The 22,164-nt window shown below is 42.9% G+C and overlaps 1 protein-coding gene across 2 annotated transcripts in view; it reads right to left on the bottom strand.

The window, feature by feature from the left end:
• The window catches only part of LOC112137456 (complement C3), a 217,125-nt gene extending 200,723 nt beyond the window's left edge, over positions 1 to 16,402 (bottom strand). For both annotated transcript variants that reach the window (XM_024259794.2, XM_036211616.1), the window contains exons 1-3: positions 16,246 to 16,402; positions 12,295 to 12,490; positions 12,053 to 12,215 (exon numbers count right to left, since the gene is read on the bottom strand). In XM_024259794.2, the coding sequence (XP_024115562.2) occupies positions 12,053 to 12,215; positions 12,295 to 12,490; positions 16,246 to 16,322 (436 nt within the window). In that variant the 5' untranslated portion in view covers positions 16,323 to 16,402. The remainder of the gene's footprint in view (positions 1 to 12,052; positions 12,216 to 12,294; positions 12,491 to 16,245) is intronic.
• Between the last annotated feature and the right edge of the window lie 5,762 nt (positions 16,403 to 22,164).

Below are 22,164 nucleotides of genomic sequence, written 5' to 3'. Positions count from 1 at the left end.
TGGACACAATTGCGCTAATGCATAAAAGAACTAGGGATGCAACAATATTCGATATTAAACCGAACTGTTCAATACGCGTTCCACCACTCGGTACGCCATTTTTCACGTTACACATTTTACTTATTCAGTACCACCGTGAGCTCCCTTTAGCGTGTGTCTGTATTCATGTCTTCAGAGCCGGTTTACTCCAGGTCTGCTCCCACTCACCCCTGCCCTGCCAGAAACTACTTTGCCCTTCCCCCGGTAGGTGGGGCCCAAATGCTAAAAACAATAGCATTTAGCTAAATGCCTAAACAACCAAGACAGTCATAGCAAATTATGGCCGCATGTGCTCACGCAGCGGCTGCATCTGCGCTCATTTGGGCAGCTGCTCTCAGTGGGGAGTCTATGCAAACAGACCCAGAGCAGAATTTCAGACTGCTTGCGTTTTAGTGGACTTTTCATTTCGTTACAGATTAAATGCACATCGACGCAGCTGGCCGGTGTGTGAGCAGCTTCCAGCTCGTGCTAGAAGACTCGCCACAGACACTGAAACCTGCGGTGTGAAGACATCTCGGGCTCGTTGTTGAATATGAGGATCAGGGAGCGAAATGCATTACGAGAAGTACAATGTCTGCAAGATTTGCCTCATCTCTATGTTGTACAATGTTGCGAATCACGTCCAACATGCCTGCCCACCTCTGACATCATCACCCAACCCCGTCACCGTCTTAAAGTTGAGCAACTAAGCAGGTAACACAATGTAAACATCCCTGATATATTTCAAGACTTACAGTGTTACCTCAAATAAATACAAGAAAATATCTGACGCCATCAGAGTGTTGATTGCTAAAGCTCTGCAGTCTCTTTTCAGTGGTTGATAATGAGGGGTTTTGTCATTTAATACAAAACAGTTGACCCACAATATAGTGTACCAGCACGTCCGGCAGCGACAGGCGTAGCTTCAGGAATCAAGCCGTTTTACTTCCGGGTAGGGAAAAATTCAAGAAACATAACTAATATCTCATAAATAATTTGTTTTTAGTGGTCCAAATGTAGTATATGATCATATATATTAGGGGTGTGCCAAAATATTGATATTGCGATATATCGCAATATTTAGTCCTGTGATCGATTCTCGATGGGTTCTCAGCAAGTATCGATATTATATTTTCATTTGAAGAGGCTGTAGTGCTGAGCGTCTGAGTCGCGCGCCGGAACTATTGAGCAAATGGGCGCTGTAACGGTTGATAAGTGCAGCTCACTATTTTGTCAGCAGAGGGCGCTTGTGTGCTAGAAACCCTAATAATTATTTTCGTTTATTTTTGTACGTTTATATATTTATCTTTCTAGCATTTAAAAGACATTTATGGAGCTGTCAGAACAGTAATATTTAATTTTGAAGAGTTTTCAAGTGTTTAGATTATTTGAGTTCAGCCAAAGGTCGCTAGAAGTACTTCCGGGTTTTCACATCAGAAAAGCCTGTCTAGCAAGCGCATGCGAAGTCGGCCCGACAGAAAGTTGAAGGAGAAGAATTAAAAATAATTTTTGTTTGTTTTCGTCCACCGGTTAGTTCATTAGCAGGCCAAAGTGGTATGTATGTGTATTATTTTTTATGTAAATCATTTGTGTAATCCATATTTTGTATTTAAGAATTACCTTTTGTCTGCTAGTTCTACGGTGTTGATGCGGTGTAAAGCCTGAAGAAAAAGAATACCACATTAAACATCAGTAAAAAGAACTCTCAAGCCTCTCTCCTGTGTGATAATGAACCATCCGGCATAGTAGAACACTCCACTGCCCCGGAGAAGGCAAAGAACGGTCGGTACCGAAGCAAGCTGCTAACCATAAACCGCATGTGCAAGTTCATCACGTGCTCAAACGAAGCACCGCCATTCAAGGTAAAGTGGTCAAGTGAGAGCTAAGCAAGCAAGCACAAAAGTTTGTGTCTTGGAAGTAGCTCAAACACTAGCCAGCTACATCTGAATGCTAAAGATAACAAGCTAAAGCATCAAGCAAGTGAATGTATATTCAGCTTAAGAAAAGTACAAGCTACCATTTACATTCAAAATGGCGGATGAGGAGAAGGGATCAGAATGGTCCAATGAGAAAGATGGTGTGGAATGTAAAACTCAAGACGATGATAACAATGAGCAGTCAGATGGAGACGAAACTCCACAAACATCTATATCAGCTGAAAGTACACAAACAGAAGGTGTTCGCAAAAGTCTACGCAAACGCACACTTACTGAAAAAGGGAAATCTCTACAAGAAGCTAAGCTAAACAATTTAACGAAGGAATTTGAGTGTCTATACAAGAAGTGGAAATATCACATAAACTGTTTCAGGAGATTCATGAAAAGTAAAAATGTGGAAATAATTGCTGAAGCTGTGGACAGAATTGACACGTTTCAGAAAGATATTTGCAATGTTTATGATGAGATAAGAAAGATTCAAAGTCCAGACATTGAAACAAGAAGGAAATGTGATATGTGCCATTCGATCAGTCATGCAGCCAGAGCAAAGGCACAGTGTTTACTTGAACAAGGTGGCAATCCAGAAGAAATTCCCTGGCCAGATTTCTAAATCAGTGTTTCATAGCAGTTCAAGTAGTGTTTCTTCAAGCATGTCTTACAAATCAAAAGCCATGTCTGATATATCCAAGCAGTCATCTTCTAGCACAGCACGAAGACAGTTAGCTGCAGCTGAAGTAGCCGCATCAGAAGAAATCCTAAAAATAATGAAAACTCAACATCAATGTGAGGAAGAAATCAGAGTACTTGAAGTAGAAGATGCAAAGAAACAAGCACAGTTCTTAACAGAAAGCACAACAATAAAAACTAAGTTAGAGGAGAAAAGAAAGGAAGTGGAACTATTAAAGGAGATGCAAAAGCACAATGCAGCTCAAGCAAGGTTAAGAGTCTACGCTGAAAGCATTAAGAGTGAGGACGAAGAAAAGCCTGCTGTGCACACAAAAATAAAAGATAACAGTTCCGTCCTACCACCGAGTTTTCCAAATGTGCATACGCAACCTTTCTTCCTGTCTAAAACCATAATTCCTACAGGCTACCAAGCTCCCTTTCAAACCTCTATGACGCAGATGGCAGCTCCCTCCTCTGAACAAGTGGCCTCCATTGAACTTGTAAAGACACTTGCTATCACTGCTACCAGCAGTATTTACAGGCGATCCGCTGCAGTACAATGACTGGAAGCTTTCCTTTCAAACATTAGTTGACCGAAAAAACCTGCCAAGACACGAAAAGCTCTTTTTCTTGAGAAAGTACGTTGGAGGTTCAGCAAAGAAGGCTATTGAAGGTCACTTTGTAGTTGGAACAGACAAAGCATATCTTGCAGCCTGGGAAACACTTGAAGATAGATTTGGAAATCCCTTCGTGATCGGTAAAGCATATCGAGACAAGATTCAAATGTGGCCAAAAATAATCTCTAAAGACAGTAAAGATCTACGTGAGTTTGCAGACTTTTTGAGTAGCGTCGAGTCCGCAATTCCATACGTTCAAGGCTTACAAATACTGAATGACTGTGTTGAAAACACAAGAATTGCAGCTAAATTACCAGATTGGCTAAGTGCTCGTTGGAATAGAACAGTGACAAAGTTCCTAGATGAACATAGAGTGTTCCCTGATTTCAGTTATTTTGTTAAGTTCCTGAACCAAGAAGCAAGAATCGCATGCAATCCTATTACCTCGCTCCAAGCACTAAAGCCAGCTGACCAGGATCAAAAACACTTCATTAGAGACAAGCCGAAAAGAAGTCACACTCTGAACACTAAAACTCTGAGTGCAAGTACCAACGAAAAGGCAAATACAACATGTTGCAGCAACATTTCTTCCTGTTTTAGATTATGGAGATGTTTTATACACACATGCCCCAGCTAAGGCTTTGCGCTCATTGGATTCGGTCTTTCATGCCTCTTTACGTTTTATAACAAATTGTGGTGCTCGAACTCATCACTGTGAATTGTATTCTCGTGTTGGTTGGCCTGCTTTAGCTGTTCGTAGGACTACACACTGGCACAAATTTATATACAAGGGACTCCTCGGACTTCTTCCGTCATATTTGAGTGTGGCTCTGCAGCGCAGATTAGATGGACCTTATGCTCTCCGGTCTCGGAGCGTGTACTTGCTGTCTGTCCCGAGTGTTCGGACAGAAAAAGGAAAGATGGCTTTTCAGTACAGGGCACCTACAGACTGGAACTTTCTCCAAAAAACAATACAGCTTTCAAAACTCACAACTTTGCCTCAGTTTAATGTTATAATGAAGGACCTGGAAACAAAATCACTAATCTGTAATTGTTTTTAATTATTTACTGTTTTATTCTGTTTATTTCATCATATTCATTTATTTTTAGAGTGTTTTAATATGACCTGTTGGGTGTGTGTATTTCTTGCCTCTTGACCAGGACTCCCTTGAAAAAGAGATCAATGGATCTCAATGGGATTTTTTCCTGGTTAAATAATGGTTAAATAAAAATGTCCCTTCTGTAAGAAACCAGGTCACACACTCCACAAATGTTGGAAAATAATGGAGAAACCAGTTGACGAGAGAGTCAAGTTTGTGCAGTCTGAGAAGCTTTGTTTTGGCTGTCTGAAGTCAGGTCATAACTCCAAAAACTGTTATTCCAGAAATGTGTGTGAAAAATGCCAAAGGCCACACCCAACATGTTTACACCAAGATAGAGAGAAAAGAGACAAAGAACAAAAACCAAAGACAAACCAAGAAGTTCCAAAGACCAACCAAGAGAAAGAAGATGTGCATAATCCACAACAACAAGAAACCAAGCTAGAGTCTAAGCAAGTTACATCAAACAAAGTAGTGCAGCAAAGGTCAAAAGGTTGTACTTCCTCAGTCATTCCAGTTTACATCTCCACTGTAGACAACCCACAAAATGAGAAGTTGGTGTACGCATTGCTTGACACTCAAAGTGATACGACCTTCATATTAAAGGACACAGCAGAGTCACTTAACACAAAGTCAGAGCCAGTCAAACTCAAGATTTCTACAATAACATCTAAAACCAAGGTTGTGTCCAGTCACAAGTTAAAGGACCTACAAGTAAGAGGGATGAACTCAGAACTGAGAGTCCAGTTACCAACGACCTACACCAGAGACTATATTCCTGCCAACAGATCTCATATTCCCACAAACAAGACAGCAGAGAACTGGTCTCCTTTAAGGCATCTGTCAAAGGAAATGGCTCCCAAGCTTGACTGTGAAGTTGGTTTGCTCATAGGATATTATTGTCCTCAGGCGGTACTTCCCATAGAAGTGATCAGTGGAGAGAGAGACCAGCCTTCCGCACAAAAGTCACTGCTTGGTTGGAGCATCATTGGTTACAGCCATTCTGTAAGTGACTACGAAGATGAGATTGGAGTCAGCCATCGTGTTATCGTTAAGCAAGTCTTACCAGTCATTGAGTCGCCCCCAGAAATAAAGGCTGAAGTCCACTTTGTAAAGAGAAATGAAGTCAAAGAAGTGATAACTCCAGTTGAGGTTATCAAAGCATTGGAAATGGATTTCATTGAAAACACAGCTGAAGAAGAATCAATGTCACAAGAAGACATGATGTTTTTGTCCAAAGTACAAGAAGGCATAAGACAAAGAGCAGACGGACACTTTGAAATGCCGTTACCTTTTAAAAGAGAAAGACCTCACCTACCCAACAACAAGGTTTGTGCAGAACACAGACTCAAGAGCCTAGAAAGACGTTTGAGAAAAGACAAACATTATTACAACTACTATGTTGCGTTCATGCATGATGTAATAGCAAGAAGCGATGCAGAGAAAGTTCCAAAGGATGAAATAAACAACTTACCGGCTTGGTATATCCCTCACCACGGCATCTATCATCCTCAGAAGCCAAATAAAATCAGAGTGGTTTTTGATGCATCCGCCAAGTTCCAAAATACATCACTGAACGAGCAGCTACTGACAAGACCAGACCTGACAAACACTTTAGTAGGAGTTCTGTGTCGTTTCAGGGAAGGACATGTGGCCATCATGTGCGACGTTGAGCGCATGTTCCACCAATTTCGTGTGGCTCCTCAAGATCAAGATTACCTCCGTTTCCTATGGTGGGAGGACGGCAACATGGAACATCCACCATCTGTGTTTCGCATGAAAGTCCACTTGTTTGGCGCTGCTTCCTCACCTGGATGCGCAAATTTCGGGCTCAAACATCTAGCCACACAAGCTGCAAGCAAGTGCAGTAAAGCTGCTGTGAAGTTCATACAACGCAACTTCTACGTGGATGATGGTCTGGCAGCTGTAGACTCCGAGCAAGAAGCTATTCAGCTTGTGAAAGAAGTCAGGGAAATTTGTGACATGGGAAAGTTGCACCTGCACAAATTCATCAGCAACAGCAAAGAAGTGATCACTACGATTCCCAAAGAAGAATGTGCTTCAGGAGCTAGTGATCTGGACTTAGCTTTGGGAGAACCAAAGATGGAACAAGCCTTAGGAGTCCAGTGGTGCGTAACTTCTGACACATTCAGCTTCAAAGTTGATATCAAGAACAATCCCTTCAATAGAAGAGGAGTGCTCTCCACAGTGGCATCTATATTTGATCCACTTGGATTTGTAGCCCCATTCATTCTTGTCGGGAAAAGAATTTTACAAAGGATGTGTCAAGAAAAGCTGGGTTGGGACGAGCCGCTCCCTCTAGACCTCAAACCACGATGGGAAGCCTGGCTAAAAGACCTCCAGAACTTGCTCGTACCTCAGAACCGTGACTAAGTCAGGAGAAGTGCAGTGCACCCTTGTAATGGGTAAAGCCAGAGTTGCTCCTACAAAAGTGACAACCATCCCAAGATTGGAGCTCTCCGCCGCAGTAGTAGCTGTTAAAACAGCAAGCTTCCTGAAAAGAGAGTTAGAAATCCAAGATCTTAAAGAATACTACTGGACCGATTCCAAAGTAGTCCTTGGTTACATTAACAATGACGCAAGACGTTTTCATGTATTCGTAGCCAACAGAATACAGAGAATCAGATCAACAACAGAACCAAGTCAATGGCGATATGTTGCCTCTGAACAAAACCCCGCAGACCGAGCATCTCGTGGAGCTATGACAAAGGAACTAGTGGAATCTAACTGGTTCACAGGACCAAGTTTTCTATGGCAAAGAGAACTGCCTCAAGAAGATGTTGAGGTGAAAGAGATCAGTTCTGAAGATCCAGAATTCAAGGTCACACAAGTCTTCACAGTTAAAGCAAGAGAAGAAAAGTCAATCGTGAGTAGACTGCAAAGGTTTTCCGACTGGAAGAGAGTTGTGAAAGCAATAGCAAGATTAAAACGACGTGCCAAATATGCCACAAACACTAAAGAGATGTCCAATGAAAGCAGCACACTGGAAGAAAGGAAAGAAGCGGAAGAATTCATAATACGCTCTGTGCAGAAGGAAGCATTCAGTGAGGAAATCAAGTCTCTAAAGCAAGAGAAAGAAGTGAAGACGTCTCACCTTAAGCTTCATCAGCTAAATCCATTCCTCGATGAGCACAATGTCTTGAGGGTGGGAGGAAGACTTGCAAGAGCATCACTCCATCCAAACATCAAACATCCAGCCATTCTTCCAAAGGGACATCATGTGTCACATCTACTCATAAAGCACTTCCACGAGAAGATTCGTCATCAGGGAAGGGGGATGACAGTCAATGAAACACGCGCTAATGGTATTTGGATCATTAGCTGCAGTACTGAAGTGTCATAATTTATTTACAAGTGTGTCAAGTGCAGAAAATATAGACAAAACAGTCAACAGCAGAAAATGTCTGACCTGCCGTCAGAGAGAATGGAAGCTACTCCTCCCTTTTCATACAGCGGAATGGATTGCTTTGGACCATTTTATGTAAAGGAAGGAAGGAAGGAGATGAAGAGGTACGGACTTTTGTTTACATGCATGTGTTCCAACTCCATTGTGATCAAGGCACTAACTTCATTGGTGCTAAAAATGAGTTCCTGAGCTTAATGCAAGACTCTAAAGAGAAGGCAAAAGAGTTGGGTGTAAGTTTCATCTTTAACCCACCTGCTTCCAGTCACATGGGAGGTGTCTGGGAGAGGCAGATTCGAACAATAAGAAATGTTTTGAGTTCTATTCTTGATCAGTCAGCTTCAAGACTAGATACATCGTCATTGAGAACATTCATGTATGAGACTATGTCTATAGTGAATAGTCGACCACTAACTGTGGAGTGCCTCAACGACCCTGTTGGACCAGAGCCGCTGACACCAAATCACATCTTGACGATGAAATCCACAGTGATCTCACCACCACCTGGAGAATTTGTCAAAGAGGATCTCTACTTGCAGAAAAGATGGAAAAGAGTGCAGTATCTGGCAAATGTATTCTGGACTAGATGGAGAAAGGAATATTTGCTAAATCTGCAACAGAGAAGAAAGTGGAAGAAGACAAGAAGAAACGCAAGAGTAAATAACATCGTTCTACTACAAGATGAGTGTGTTCCAAGATACCAATTGAAGCTCGCCAGAGTTATTGAAGTCACACCAGGAGCTGATGGCAACGTCAGGAAGGTCAAGCTTCTTCTTGGTGACTCAACTGAAGAGAAAGGAGGAACGTGTAACACCAGGACTGTTTTGGAAAGACCAATCCATTAGACTGTTCTGTTAGTTGAGGCTGAGTAGTATTTGTTAATGTTCATTTATAATGTTAAATAAGTGTTTAGGATCACACATACTGCTAGTAGTGCGATGGTGGGAGTGTAACGGTTGATAAGTGCAGTTCACTATTTTGTCAGCAGAGGGCGCTTGTGTTAGAAACCCTAATAATTATTTTCGTTTATTTTTGTACGTTTATATATTTATCTTTCTAGCATTTAAAAGACATTTATGGAGCTGTCAGAACAGTAATATTTAATTTTGAAGAGTTTTCAAGTGTTTAGATTATTTGAGTTCAGCCAAAGGTCGCTAGAAGTACTTCCGGGTTTTCACATCAGAAAAGCCCGTCTAGCAAGCGCATGCGAAGTCGGCCCGACAGAAAGTGGAAAGAGAAGAATTAAAAATAATTTTTGTTTGTTTTCGTCCACCGGTTAGTTCATTAGCAGGCCAAAGTGGTATGTATGTGTATTATTTTTTATGTAAATCATTTGTGTAATCCATATTTTGTATTTAAGAATTACCTTTTGTCTGCTAGTTCTACGGTGTTGATGCGGTGTAAAGCCTGAAGAAAAAGAATACCACATTAAACATCAGTAAAAAGAACTCTCAAGCCTCTCTCCTGTGTGATAATGAACCATCCGGCATAGGCGCGCTGCCTCGGACATTTAAAAGCGATGCAAGCTCTCATTTGGGAGAATCACCGGTGAGATACAGGCTCGGTAGCGCGTGTGTGAAGCATGTCTACCTGTCAGCATTTATCCTCCATCTGTTGGAGATCCAGCTGGTAAGAAGTGACTTTGTCTGAGCGCTAGAATGTCAGCGATCACTTACTTCCTGTTTGCTGTGGAAACTGGGCGCGCGCTTCGCAGTTGTTTGTGTGTACTTCAGGTACCGTCAGAATTTTCGTTTTCATGCACTTCAATGTTTAACCTGATGGTGTACGGTGTAACTTTGGTAAATCTATAATGTGACGTTTTCAAACAATGTAATTACTTGTTGTTAATCTTAATTTAAATTAATTATTAAATAAAAAAGGCAGGATTTGATGTATGAACTTAAATTTAAATGTAATTAAAATAAAGTACATGAATTCACTGTAAAATTAGGGAGGTTGCTAATTAATTGAAGCACTTAAAATTATTATTTTTTTCCATTATCATGAATGTTTTAAGGTTTTTACCTATTGACTGCTGACTGACCAAATGGAAAATAGATAAAGATTGGAAAATAATCTCAGGTGACAGTCTGAGTAAATCAGCCTTCATTTTTGGATGCTCAGTCCTTTTCAAGTGAGGGAAAAGTGAATGAAAAATTAGGAAACACATGACAGAGGCTGTTAAACATCATATTCATCATCCTTTGGTGTGATGTTCTTTTGGAGGTAGATAGCTGTCGCCAATTGACTTATTTAATTTTTGTTCTGTTGCTTACAACAATTCTGCTCTAAGTAGTGGCACTGCTGATCATGTTTACTATTGTTGACATTAAATTTGACGGATAATTCCAATTCAGTTGTTGTCAATGCTTGTCAAAGACATGATTTCAGCAATGTTGCACAAAAGTGTCTATAATTTGTTGCACAAAATAAGAAAAGTTGTTTATTATGATTGTGTTTAAGCAACAAAAGATAAATGGGGATATATTTTCCCAAAAAACATGTTCTTCTATATAATGCTAGTTAATAGAGAGGATTTTTACCAATTATCGCAGTATCGCCATATTATTGATATTGTGATCCATGTATCGCATATCGTATTGTATCGTGAGGTACCCAGTGATTCCCAGCCCTAATATATATGGATATGGTTCACTCTGAATGGCTTAAGAAAATCATGGTAGGGCCCCTTTAAGACATATGAAGTAAATGAACTCAGATATTATATTCATACAAAAAACTCATATAAAGAATAACTCCCATTTTAGATTAAAAAGAAGATTGATAGAAGAATTATATCACTCCTCCTTTTCAACTAAAGCCAGAGTAGTGGCTATTATTATCAGAAAAGGTGTTCCTTTCTCTCAAAAACAATTTATTCCTGATAAAGGACTCCGATATGTTATCTTAAGTGGAGAAATATTCAGGGCTGCACGGTGGCGCAGTGGTTAGCGCTCTCGCCTCACAGCGAGAAGGCCCCGGTTCGACTCCCGGCTGGGACCTTTCTGTGTGGAGTTTGCATGTTCTCCCCGTGCATGCGTGGGTTTTCACCGGGGACTCCGGCTTCCTCCCACCGTCCAAAAACATGCTTCATAGGTTCATTGGTGACTCTAAATTGCCCCTAGGAGTGAATGTGAGAGTGAATGTGTGTGTGATTGAGGCCCTGAGACAGACTGGTGACCTGTCCAGGGTGTACCCTGCCTTCGCCCTTCAGCAGCCGGGATAGGCTCCGGCACCCCCGCGACCCCGAAAGGGAAGAAGCGGTCAAGAAGATGGATGGATGGATAGATTGAGAAAATATTCCGCTTGCCTTAGTCAATATTTATCTGCAATGCATGTTCAACCAGACACTTTGAATAAAGTCTTCACGTGTCAGGCTTCCACATTCGGGGTCATAAAGATAAAGACAGCCATAATCAGACGTGTCTTTCATGCTAGCTAGCATTAGCTCAAATGAAAAGTGACAATGATGTTAACATGAAATTTTGTAAATACTGCAGTCAGTTCTGAACTTTTTCTCGGCTGCACGGACCCGGAGGAAAGTTTGAGGTTAGGATTACGGTTCTGGTTTGTGTTTATGCTCCAAATGGTTCTCGATCACGGCCGCAGCTGCAGCAGCGCTCCGCGCTCTAGCTGTGCGACAGCTAACAGGACGTCATTAAATACTGCGACGTTTAGCTTTGGATTCACATAAAATACATTAAACAATGCAGCGATCTGCATCTTGCCTGCACCTTTAACGTGTCGCGTAAATGTAAATCATTTTTAGAGCTGGTCGCACGTAAACATGCGCTAAAAACGTTAGCAAGTTACCTTCGAAGTTTGCTATGTAGGACGACAAATACATTTTAAAATCTTTTTGAATTTTTATTTTGGGGTATTTTACTAGAAAAACAAACAATACGCCTAACATAATTTGTAGTGATCTTGTTGGCTACAAAAGACATATTTTTAAGTCCAAATACTCAGCTATTTCCACATAAACAACAGCCCAATGCCCGGACAGTAGATGACTGAGCATTCAAAGGCTGAATGCAGAAGTAGGTCGTGCATATAGCCCATCCACGCAGGTTGAAATCTGACACCCCCCACCCCTGACATCTGAACAGAGATGTCAGGGGACATATGAGCACAGACACTTCAAGCCCCAGAAGAATACTCCCTCCGTGTCCAAGATCAAGCCCCCTCCCCCCAAGTAACACCCACAACACACTGCAGGCAACCATCTGCCCACCCAACTTGTGAATGCTTATGCATGCTTATGTAAATGCAAAATAATGTTGGGGTTACCTTTGCTGTTGGGGGTGTACAGAGTCTTGTCTGTTTGGATAAAAATGTACCCAGACTGGAAAGACACCATGACGACCTTCTCCAGTGTTTCGCCTGGGAACGCAGCTTCCAAGTAGACATACTGTTTTGCAGTAGGATCCTTGCTGAATTCTCCAGGAGGGATCTAAAAGTCAGTTTGGAGGGGGTGAGATGTGTGTGCAGACTTTACAGTCATGAATACAACCATGTATGTGTGCACTTACAGTGATCTGTCCAAAGTCTTGGAAGTTTTTAGCATTGGTGAGGGTTACTTGTGTGGTTGCCAATGTTCTAGTCTTTGTCGGATGGTTTTTTACAGAAATTGTGACAACTTGGTCCACCCCTGTACAGTCCTGACATTCCACAAAGATGTTTTCTGCTGTTCCCACTCGCAGCAGGTTTGGGGCAGACATCAGGTTCCTGTGAGACGGATGTTACTTATTACTTTTTATTTCTCTAGTTGTCAGCTTTCCATCACTCCTTGGATATTTGCATACGGATGTTTTCTAATTCACTTTTCCCCTGAGTGAGAGGTGGGGGCAGCAGATTTAGGGTTTTTGCTCTTGGCAGCAGCTAATCACTGGACTTTACACTCCATGATAGTCTTGAATAGGATCCAGCAAATAATCCACCAAAGCTTATCCTAAATAAATAAATTCCTTGTCGTAATGTCAACAGAGTGAAACAAGACCAGTCTAAAGGAGCCATTCCATGATTTTCTTCAGCCTTTCACAGTAAACTATGTAAGGGATAATACCCGACGAAGTGTGCGTTATGAGAAATTAACGCACGACGCGGAGGCCTAAACCGTCTGACGCGAAGCAGAGGACGGTTGCCTCCGTGAAGTGCGTTAATTTCTCATAATGCACTCTTCGAAGGGTATTATCCTGCTTATACCATGGTCTTTACAAAATAAATAAACATTTAATCAATATTTAGTACAATATTCTTGTTATTTCTTTGGTTTAGCTCATTTTTTCACAAAAAAGCGGACTATTTGATCCGTGATGCGGTTTGTTGTCACGCTGACATGGAACACAGCATGAAGCCGGAAGCCGTTACAGAGCTCAGCTGCAGCGGTAAAGTGTCGCTGTTTTGAAAGAAAGACCCGGACAAATTAGGATATTTTTCTTCCTTTTCTGACGTTAATCCTTCAGTGAGCAGCTAGAAAATATTCAGCTTCTGTCTGTGTTTCATTTCACGGCAGGTTTGTTCTTCTGAGCTGCTCTAAAATGAGAAACTCCCTCTTGTGGTGAAACAGAAGACTACACCCTCCATGTCGAGTGGTTTTTTATTAGAAGGAGAATAACCAATTTGTCAATATTAATGTACCTTACAAAAGGAGAGGAATATAAATGCTGGTCGCTACAATAAGTTAAATAAAGCATCAGTTCAGAGAGAAAGTTCATCCATTACTGCTTGTTTTGTCCAGACGATGAAGGAAAAACGTGTTTTAAAGAAGCCTGCGCAGTGATATCGAACGTTTGGTCTGTGTGACCGGAACTTCTTTTTTAGGTGTGCGTTATTACTGTGCATTATCACTTTTTAATGCACACCCAGCAGCCAATCAGAATCGAGTATTCACCCAGACCATGGTATAAATCAATATATACAATCATATATTACCTTCAGAACGATGAAAAACAAATTTATGAAATTTGAATCATTTTTGTAGACCGTTTTAAAACGCAGAAGTAAAATGACTCGATCTCTAAGGGACTGACTTTTGGTCCTTGTCGGTCCTGCCCATTTAAAGACATCATCTTTGAGCCTGCCCATAGACTGCCAATGATCCTCCCTGAGGCTCTTATTCACTTATTCTTCTTTTATTTTATTTTGCTGATGGATTTTAAGTCTCTGTATGCAGGTTAGGTTCAACACTTTTTACTGCAGCTTTGGTACCATGAAGGAATCCTGCATAACCGTAACTGGGGACGCTACGGCTACAGGTACACACGTTAATAACGTGTTTACATCACAAAACTGTTGAGTATGGTGCCTGTTTTGGTTCAGTTGTTCTGCTCTCGGTTCGTTTCGTATTAAGACTGAAAAATCTCAGAGCGAACCGAAGTTCAGTCCGATTGAAAACAAACTGAGACCACCTTAAAAGATGGGTCAGAGTACGGTTCCTGGTACAGGTGTGGTGCAAAGGTAGGTATCCCCTGCCGGGATACACATTCTGCCAGGAGATAACTACCTCGGCACCACAGCTCCGTGGAGAAAGTGAGTGTGTGTTCGTTGTAGTCTGGGGGGTGGAGCTTGCAGCACTGATTTTTCAGCACGGTATGGCCTGCTCGTTTTTGTAGTTATGGGAGGGGCTGCTGCAGAGTGCACAGGTTTTTTGATGAGTACTCTTAAATCCATGAACAGATCAAAATACTGTTTGTGGGTTCTTTATAAAGAGGAAGGGACAGTATAATGAACTTAAAACCTCAAAAAGTAAAATTTTCATGGTAGGGCCCCTTTAATATTTTAAAACACATTGCTGGCAGCAATAACACTCACTTGCTGCTGCAGCTACAATTATACATTTTCCAATGATCTTATAGTAGGGCTGGGCGATACTGAGCATTTGGGTACTGATCCGATACAGATATAAATACTGATATTTTTCGTAAATGCATTGGATGTGACATGAACCTCAAAATCTCATGAACCTCAAACAACCTGGTAAACATAAAAACAGAATTAGGACAACATTTTCACATAAATGGAAAACAGTTTATTAAAATAAAAACGTCTTAGAACTAAATAAAAAGTGAAGAAGTTAATGCAAAACAATCAACAAACAAAAAGAAACAAGTAAATATGAGTTTGAAATTAATCAAAATGTTTAGCAATTAAAAAAAACTGGTTGAACTGTAAATACTTTGTAACTTCTTAGCTTATAAATAGAACAAGGTAACAGGAAAAAAGTAATTTGTCAAAAAAAATAACATTTAAAATGAGTGGAAATAGAGTAATCAATCCTGAGATCTCACAGGACTGGGAAAAGTGGTGAGGCAGCGACTTAGCTGGGTCCTTTTTGGACATAAGGAAAAGTTTCAAACAGAAGTGGACATATCAATATTTGCAGGACGTTATCGATCTGATACCAATACCAACTTGATATATTGATATTTTGGATCGATCCGCCCAGCACTATCTTAAAGCAGTGAAATACAAATGGATGCACCTTGATGTACAACCATCTATGATGCTGTAAATTCCTGTTTGATTACCTACAATCCTGTAGGAACCTGGGTAATCATGTATTAACAGATGAGCTGTTGTGATTATATTAGTTTGTTTTTTTTTTGTTCACATTTGCATAAATACAGGTCAAATGACAAAACCAACTTGATAAATATTTTCAAATTGGGATTTGCATCCTTATTTAGACTGCAAACTATTTGACAAATATTTAAAACCTTGTTTTTTGATATTTTACACCTTTGTGAGCTTTTCTCAAAATCAGCACAGTCAAGAAGTTTAAATCTCATGAAGATAATTAATTGATAATTAATTAAACAAGATAAAATCCTTTAGAAGCACTTCATTTGAGACTTAAAAAAATCATTGTGCTGTCATAGTTTGATATTAAGGACATTACTTTAAAGTTAAATAAATTTGAAAAGTTAGACTGGGATTCATTGTCATTAATTTGGAAGCAAAAATTTTGATTTATGTTCTAAGAATAAGTGCTAGTTTTAGATTTTAGGAGGGTTTACTTAGAAAAGCTAACTTTTACTCAAAACTTACTTAGGATCATATTCTCATTTTGTTCTAGAACGAGCCACTTCAACGTATTACACTATTTTTGTGCCACTGCAATCAAAATTAACAACAAATATAGTACATATATGTAATCACTAAAATAAAAATAAGTCACTTTCTTTGAAATAGTAAAAAAAAAAAAAACACTATTGGGCTGCATAACATTCAGTTTGAACTACTTCTGTCTAACAGTTAGATTTTTGACTTGTTTTTTTTCCTTTTTGAATGCTTGTGTGGAATTCCTTGTTGCTAGATTTTGATTTTAAAAAATCTCTCAAGTAAAAAGGACTTGCTGAATGGACAGATTTTACTAAGTTCAATAGATCTTTATTTTTTCCCCTCTTATTTTCAGGCTACTACTTTTGAAGTGTAAATGATATGTTTTCCAAGCATTACAAGTACAGGGGGGGTTTACTCACAGTGGTCCAGCATCGATGAGAGACATCAAGGAGACCAAGGCCAGAGAGGCCAGCAGCAGTTGAAGAGCCCTCCTCATCCTCACGTTGCTCTGTTGACTGTGTGCAACAGAACTCTACCACCACTTATTTGTTCCTCCCCGACTGCCCTTCTATCCCCTTTTCACGATGTAGCAATCTTGTTCCTCCCCTGCATATATACATAGAAGGACATGAACTAGGTAACCCGTGGTTTACAGAAAATGGTTGAGAAATTCAAATAAACGTTATCATTGTGAGGAAAAAGTCAAACATTCCAAAATCAATACATTTTAACCTAACTTTCAAGATTTTGATTTGTTGACAAAATAATGGAAAGTTGTCTCTGCAGCAGATCTGCAGGGTCTCAGTTCTTGCTGTTTCTGTCATGGCTACAGAACACCTAAAGACCCAGACGCTGGAACCCGGAAGAAACACAGCGGGAGGCGAGCATGGCAGGTAAAAGGTTTTAATGGTGAGATGAGGAGGTAGAGCTTGAGCAGAGCTTGAGGTAGGTTCCTGGCATGAGGCAGAGGCGGGTGACGTCACTGGTGAGTTTCTCCACAGGAGTGGGTGGCCGTCAGGAATGGAGGTACGAGGAGGCAGAGGCTCGTGGTGTGACCGCAGGGAATCCGGGCTGAGGCTGATTCGGGCGACCGCTCGTGAAAATGAGTTCCTGAGGGTGAGCAGAGAAAGCATTAGATAGAGGTCAGGCGTGACGTGGCAAAAACAAGACTTTGACGTAGTGACCAACTATGCACCATCAGGGGCAATGGACTGGCGAGGAATGATGGTCCTGGAGCTCCTTATAAAGGCAGACGAAGGTGATGAGGAGAGTGGTCGCAGCTGGGAGGAATAAGCAGCCAAGTGGAAAGGGGAGGGGGAGGAGACTGACAGAGGCACCATGACAGTACCCCCCCCACAAAGACCGCCTCCAGGCGGTCAAGGGCGGCGATCCGGGTGGGCACGGTAGAAATCCGAGATGAGCGAGGGGTCCAGAATAAGGGAGCGGGAGATCCAGGAACGCTCCTTAGGATCGTAGCCCACCCAGTCGACCAGGAACTGGAATCCGCGACCCCGACGACGGACGTCCAAAATCCGGTTAACGACGTAGGCAGGTACGCCGTCGATGCTACGGGCGGGCGGTGGGGAAGCGGACGGCGGGCACAGAGGACTGTCCCGGACTGGCTTGACCTGAGAGACATGGAAGGACGGGTGGATCTTAAGGGCTTTGGGCAGACGGAGACGGACACAGGTAGGGTTGATGATTCTCTCGACAACATAGGGCCCGATGAAGCGGGGAGCCAGTTTCTTCGAGGACGCCTGAATGGGGATGTTACGGGGGAGAGCCATACCCTCTGACCGGGTTGGTAATCGGGTCCCACCACCCTGCGACGGTTGGCGATCTGGCAGTTGCCCTCCTTGGTGCGGAGGAGGGCGGCCTTCGTCTGGGTCCAAATGCATTGGCAACGCTGCAGGTGGTGTTTGACAGAAGGCACTGCCAGACCCAGTTCCTGAGAAGGAAACTGAGGTGGTGAGTACCCGAGGGCGGCCTCAAAGGGGGAGATTCCAGTGGCGGAAGCAGGGTGAGTATTATGAGCTTACTCAATCCAGACAAGGAATTGGGACCAGTCCTGGTGGTTCTGTGCCGCCAGACAGCGGAGAGCTGCCTCCAGTTCCTGGTTGGCCCTCTCCGCTTGGCCATTCGACTGGGGGTGGTAGCCGGAAGTGAGACTGACCGTGGCCCCTAAGGCAGAGCAGAAGGCCCCACCAGACTTGGGACGTGAACTGGGGGCCACGGTCAGAGACAATGTCGACTGGTATCCCATGGTGGCGAAAAACATGGTTAACCATGAGGTTAGCAGTCTCGGTGGCGTTAGGGAGTTGAGGAAGGGGAATGAAGTGAGCCATTTTAGAGAAGCGGTCAACAACAGTGAGGATGACTGTGTTATCGTTAGACGGAGGAAGTCCGGTGATGAAGTCCATGGCGAGATGAGACCAGGGGCGGCTGGGAGTAGGCAGAGGATGGAGCAAACCTGCAGGAGCAGAGGATGAGGATTTTGAACGGGCACACGTGGAGCAGGCTGCGATGTACTCTCGCACGTCCTTTAGCATGGCCGGCCAATGGAACCTCTCTCGGATGCGACTCAGGGTCCAGTGTATTCCCCCATGGCAGGCTAAACGGGAGGCATGACCCCAGGTGATGACCTCTGAGCGCAGTTCATCTGGGACAAACAAGGTACCTCTCGGGACGGGAGGGTGGTCCCTGATATTTTGCAGGGCTTGGAGTACCTTGTTTTCCACGTCCCAGGTGAGGGATCCGATGATGCAGGTGGATGGCAGGATATTGGAGGGGGTGTGGTCCGATGGACTGTACTTCCGGGATAGAGCGTCAGGCTTGACATTACGGGATCCGGGTCTGTAAGTGATGGAGAAGTTGAAACGGTCAAAAAAAAGACACCAACGAGCTTGCCTGGAGTTGATTCTCTTGGCGGAGCGGAGATAAGCCAGATTTTTGTGGTCGGTCCATACGATGAACGGCTGCTTAGCTCCCTCCAACCAGTGACGCCACTCCTCCAGTGCCAGCTTGATGGCGAGTAGCTCCCGGTTCCCGACGTCGTAATTTTGCTCTGCTGGTGACAATTTGCGGGAGAAGAAAGCACAGGGTTTGAGTTTATCAGTGGAGGCTTCTTTTTGGGAGAGGACAGCCCCTACGCCTGAGTCTGAGGCGTCCACCTCGACTATGAATTGTCGAGATGGGTCAGGTTGGATGAGGATGGGGGCGTTAACAAAGAGGTTCTTGAGTTTGTCGAAGGCTTGTTGAGCTTCAACGGACCAGGCGAACGGACGGTTAACAGACGTAAGACGAGTGAGGGGGGAGGCAATGCTGCTGTAGTTCCTGATGAAACGTCTGTAAAAGTTAGCGAACCCAAGGAACTGCGGCAGTTTTTTTCCTGTTTTCAGGAGGTGCCCAGTTGGTGACTGCCTCAATCTTCGAAGGCTCGGGACGAATGCAACCGGCCTCAATAATGTAACCGAGAAACTGGACGGTGGATACATGGAATTCCCATTTCTCGGGCTTGACATAGAGTTGATTTTCCAGTAACCTTTTGAGCACCAGACGTACATGGTGTTCGTGCTGGGCCTGATTGTGGGAGTAGATGAGAATGTCATCAAGGTAAACAAAGATGAAACGATTGAGGAAGTCACGGAGGACGTCGTTTACCATCCTCTGGAAGACTGCCGGGGCGTTGGTGAGGCCAAAGGGCATGACAAGATATTCATAGTGCCCGAGGAGGGTGTTAAAGGCAGTCTTCCATTCATCGCCATCTTTGATACGAACTAAATGATAAGCATTACGGAGGTCTAGCTTGGTGAAGATGCGGGCTCTCTGCACAGAGTCAAAAACTGAGGTGATTAGTGGTAGAGAGCCTCCTCCTGTTTACGAGGTTGGTCGAATATAAGGCGAAATTCACTGAGGAAGCGTTCATAGGACAGGTTAGCAATAGGGTTAGCGGTGATAAAAGCTTGGGCCCACTGTAGAGCTTTGTTACGTAGAGAATTGATAATAAGAGTAATCTTACTGTGGTCAGTTTGATAGTGTCTGGGAGCTTGTTGACATATCAGCTGACACTGTATCAAAAATCCTCCGCAGGCTTCCACATCCCCGAAGAATGGTTCCGGTTGCAGTCGGACATTTTCGGGGGCGGACGGAGATCCGGAAGCGGAAGGTGGTGGATTGACGGGAATACGAACTGTGGCGGACGAAGCCGGGGAAAAATGGTTTGTAAGTTCATGTAAAGTCTGAGTCATACCATCCAGGCGAAGAAAGAGATCCCGCTGGGCCATGGTCACTCGAGAAAGGGCGTCAGCTTGACGTCCGAGCAAAATGCCTTGTTGGGAAACGGCTAGTCTGAGCCCTTCCGGGTCAGCTGGGTAGGTATCTTGGCCAGTCCGTTCTGTCAAGGCTACAGAACACCTAAAGACCCAGACCCTGGAACCCGGAAGAAACACAGCGGGAGGCGAGCATGGCAGGTAAAAGGTTTTAATGGTGAGGTGAGGGGGTAGAGCTTGAGGTAGGTTCCTGGCATGAGGCAGAGGCGGGTGACGTCACTGGTGAGTTTCTCCACAGGAGTGGGTGGCCGTCAGGAATGGAGGTACGAGGAGGCAGAGGCTCGTGGTGTGACCGCAGGGAATCCGGGCTGAGGCTGATTCGGGCGACCGCTCGTGAAAATGAGTTCCTGAGGGTGAGCAGAGAAAGCATTAGATAGAGGTCAGGCGTGACGTGGCAAAAACAAGACTTTGACGAGGTGACCAAAACTATGCACCATCAGGGGCAACGGACTGGCGAGGAATGATGGTCCTGGAGCTCCTTATGAAGGCAGACGAAGGTGATGAGGAGAGTGGTCGCAGCTGGGAGGAATAAGCAGCCAAGTGGAGAGGGGAGGGGGAGGAGACTGACAGAGGCACCATGACAGTTTCCTTGGAGGGAAAGCCCTGAAGCTTGACCTTGATGTGGTTTTGGATTGACGAGTAAACAAAAGTTGCCAAAAAGTTCCCAAAAGTTGTCTTGCACAGCAAATGTCAAGGGGTTATTTTTTCCGAGTTTAGGTATACAGAGTCCTTTTTTCAACACTACAGAGTACAATAAAAACTAATTATACTTTTTGGTGCCCAATAGATACACTTTGCAGTGTCATTTATGATGTCAGTGTTGGTGTAGGACTTATATTTGCTCACCAGACATCCAAGAGAGTATATTTGTGATTGAGTCTTCATGGTTCTTACTTCCTGTAGCATACGTAATTGCGTCATGTAGGCACGTTTCCATTGGGAGGAGCTAGATGAGCGGCAGATAGATTTTCGACGGCTTGAAGTCAACAGTTTCCAAACGCCTTTTGGTGAAAAATATAACAAGTCAGACCGCGGAAACGCAGGTAAGTTACATTTGATTAGCACACACTACAAATATTTTGACATAATATCTTAGCGTTTTTTGACCGGTAGTTTATTTCCTGCTCCAAGTTCCACTCGTGATTTTTTTTAAAGCTAGCTAGGCTGCATTAGCATCGGTCGCTAGCTAAAATTATCATTTAAATTAAAATACAATGAAGTCGTGGTAGTTTGATAAATTATTTATGTGCTTTCTGTATTTTGAAGCCAAAGTTCAGTTTGAACCACCCCCCATATATATTTAGTTGTCGACTGTTCGTGTCGTTGTGCTAAAGGTGTGAGGCACTCAACGGTGCTATCAGCCCTGCAGTTTCACCACCATTTTAAATTTTACAAATTAAAAAAAATCTGAATCAGCCTGCCAAAATATGATGACGTCAGTCACCATTTTTAAAAGTACCATAGTCTGACTTTTTAAATTTATAGGGAAACCAAACCCTTGATTAACTTTTTTGGCTGTTGACCTCTACAAATGGGGCTTTAACACTAGAAGTCCCACAGAGCAGCCAGTTGGCTCAAAGGCTTTTAGCCATTATCCTTAATCAGGTGTGAATTGAGGCTTTTGTTATGTAAAAAAGCTCCACCAAAGGTGGGGCCATGCTGAACCACCTCAACAAAACTTGTTTTAATTTTGGGACTTCTAGTGTTAAAATTTCCGTCTGTTAGTAATTGCCAATTTTTTGACAAATTAAAATAAACTAGTTTAATTCTTGAAAATATAGTCAAAAACAGTCTGTGTACTGCCCACTATAGGTTGAAATGATGTATTACATTTGAATTTTATGATTGGTTAAACCATTTAAGCCCCACGTTATTTCAGAATTTTCACGTTATGATCTGCAGCTCCAGTAATGCCCATTCTGGCCCCTCTGGCTGAATTTTCAAATTTTGGCTCTGGGTGGAGTCACCCTCCAACTTCCCTCTCTAGTTACCCTTTAACCTAATCTAAAC

The sequence above is a fragment of the Oryzias melastigma genome, linkage group LG1, assembly GCF_002922805.2.
Source record: "Oryzias melastigma strain HK-1 linkage group LG1, ASM292280v2, whole genome shotgun sequence".
Taxonomy (NCBI): domain Eukaryota; kingdom Metazoa; phylum Chordata; class Actinopteri; order Beloniformes; family Adrianichthyidae; genus Oryzias; species Oryzias melastigma.
The sequence above is the reverse complement of the archived record's forward strand: the minus strand, read 5'-3'. Positions and strand labels throughout refer to the sequence as shown.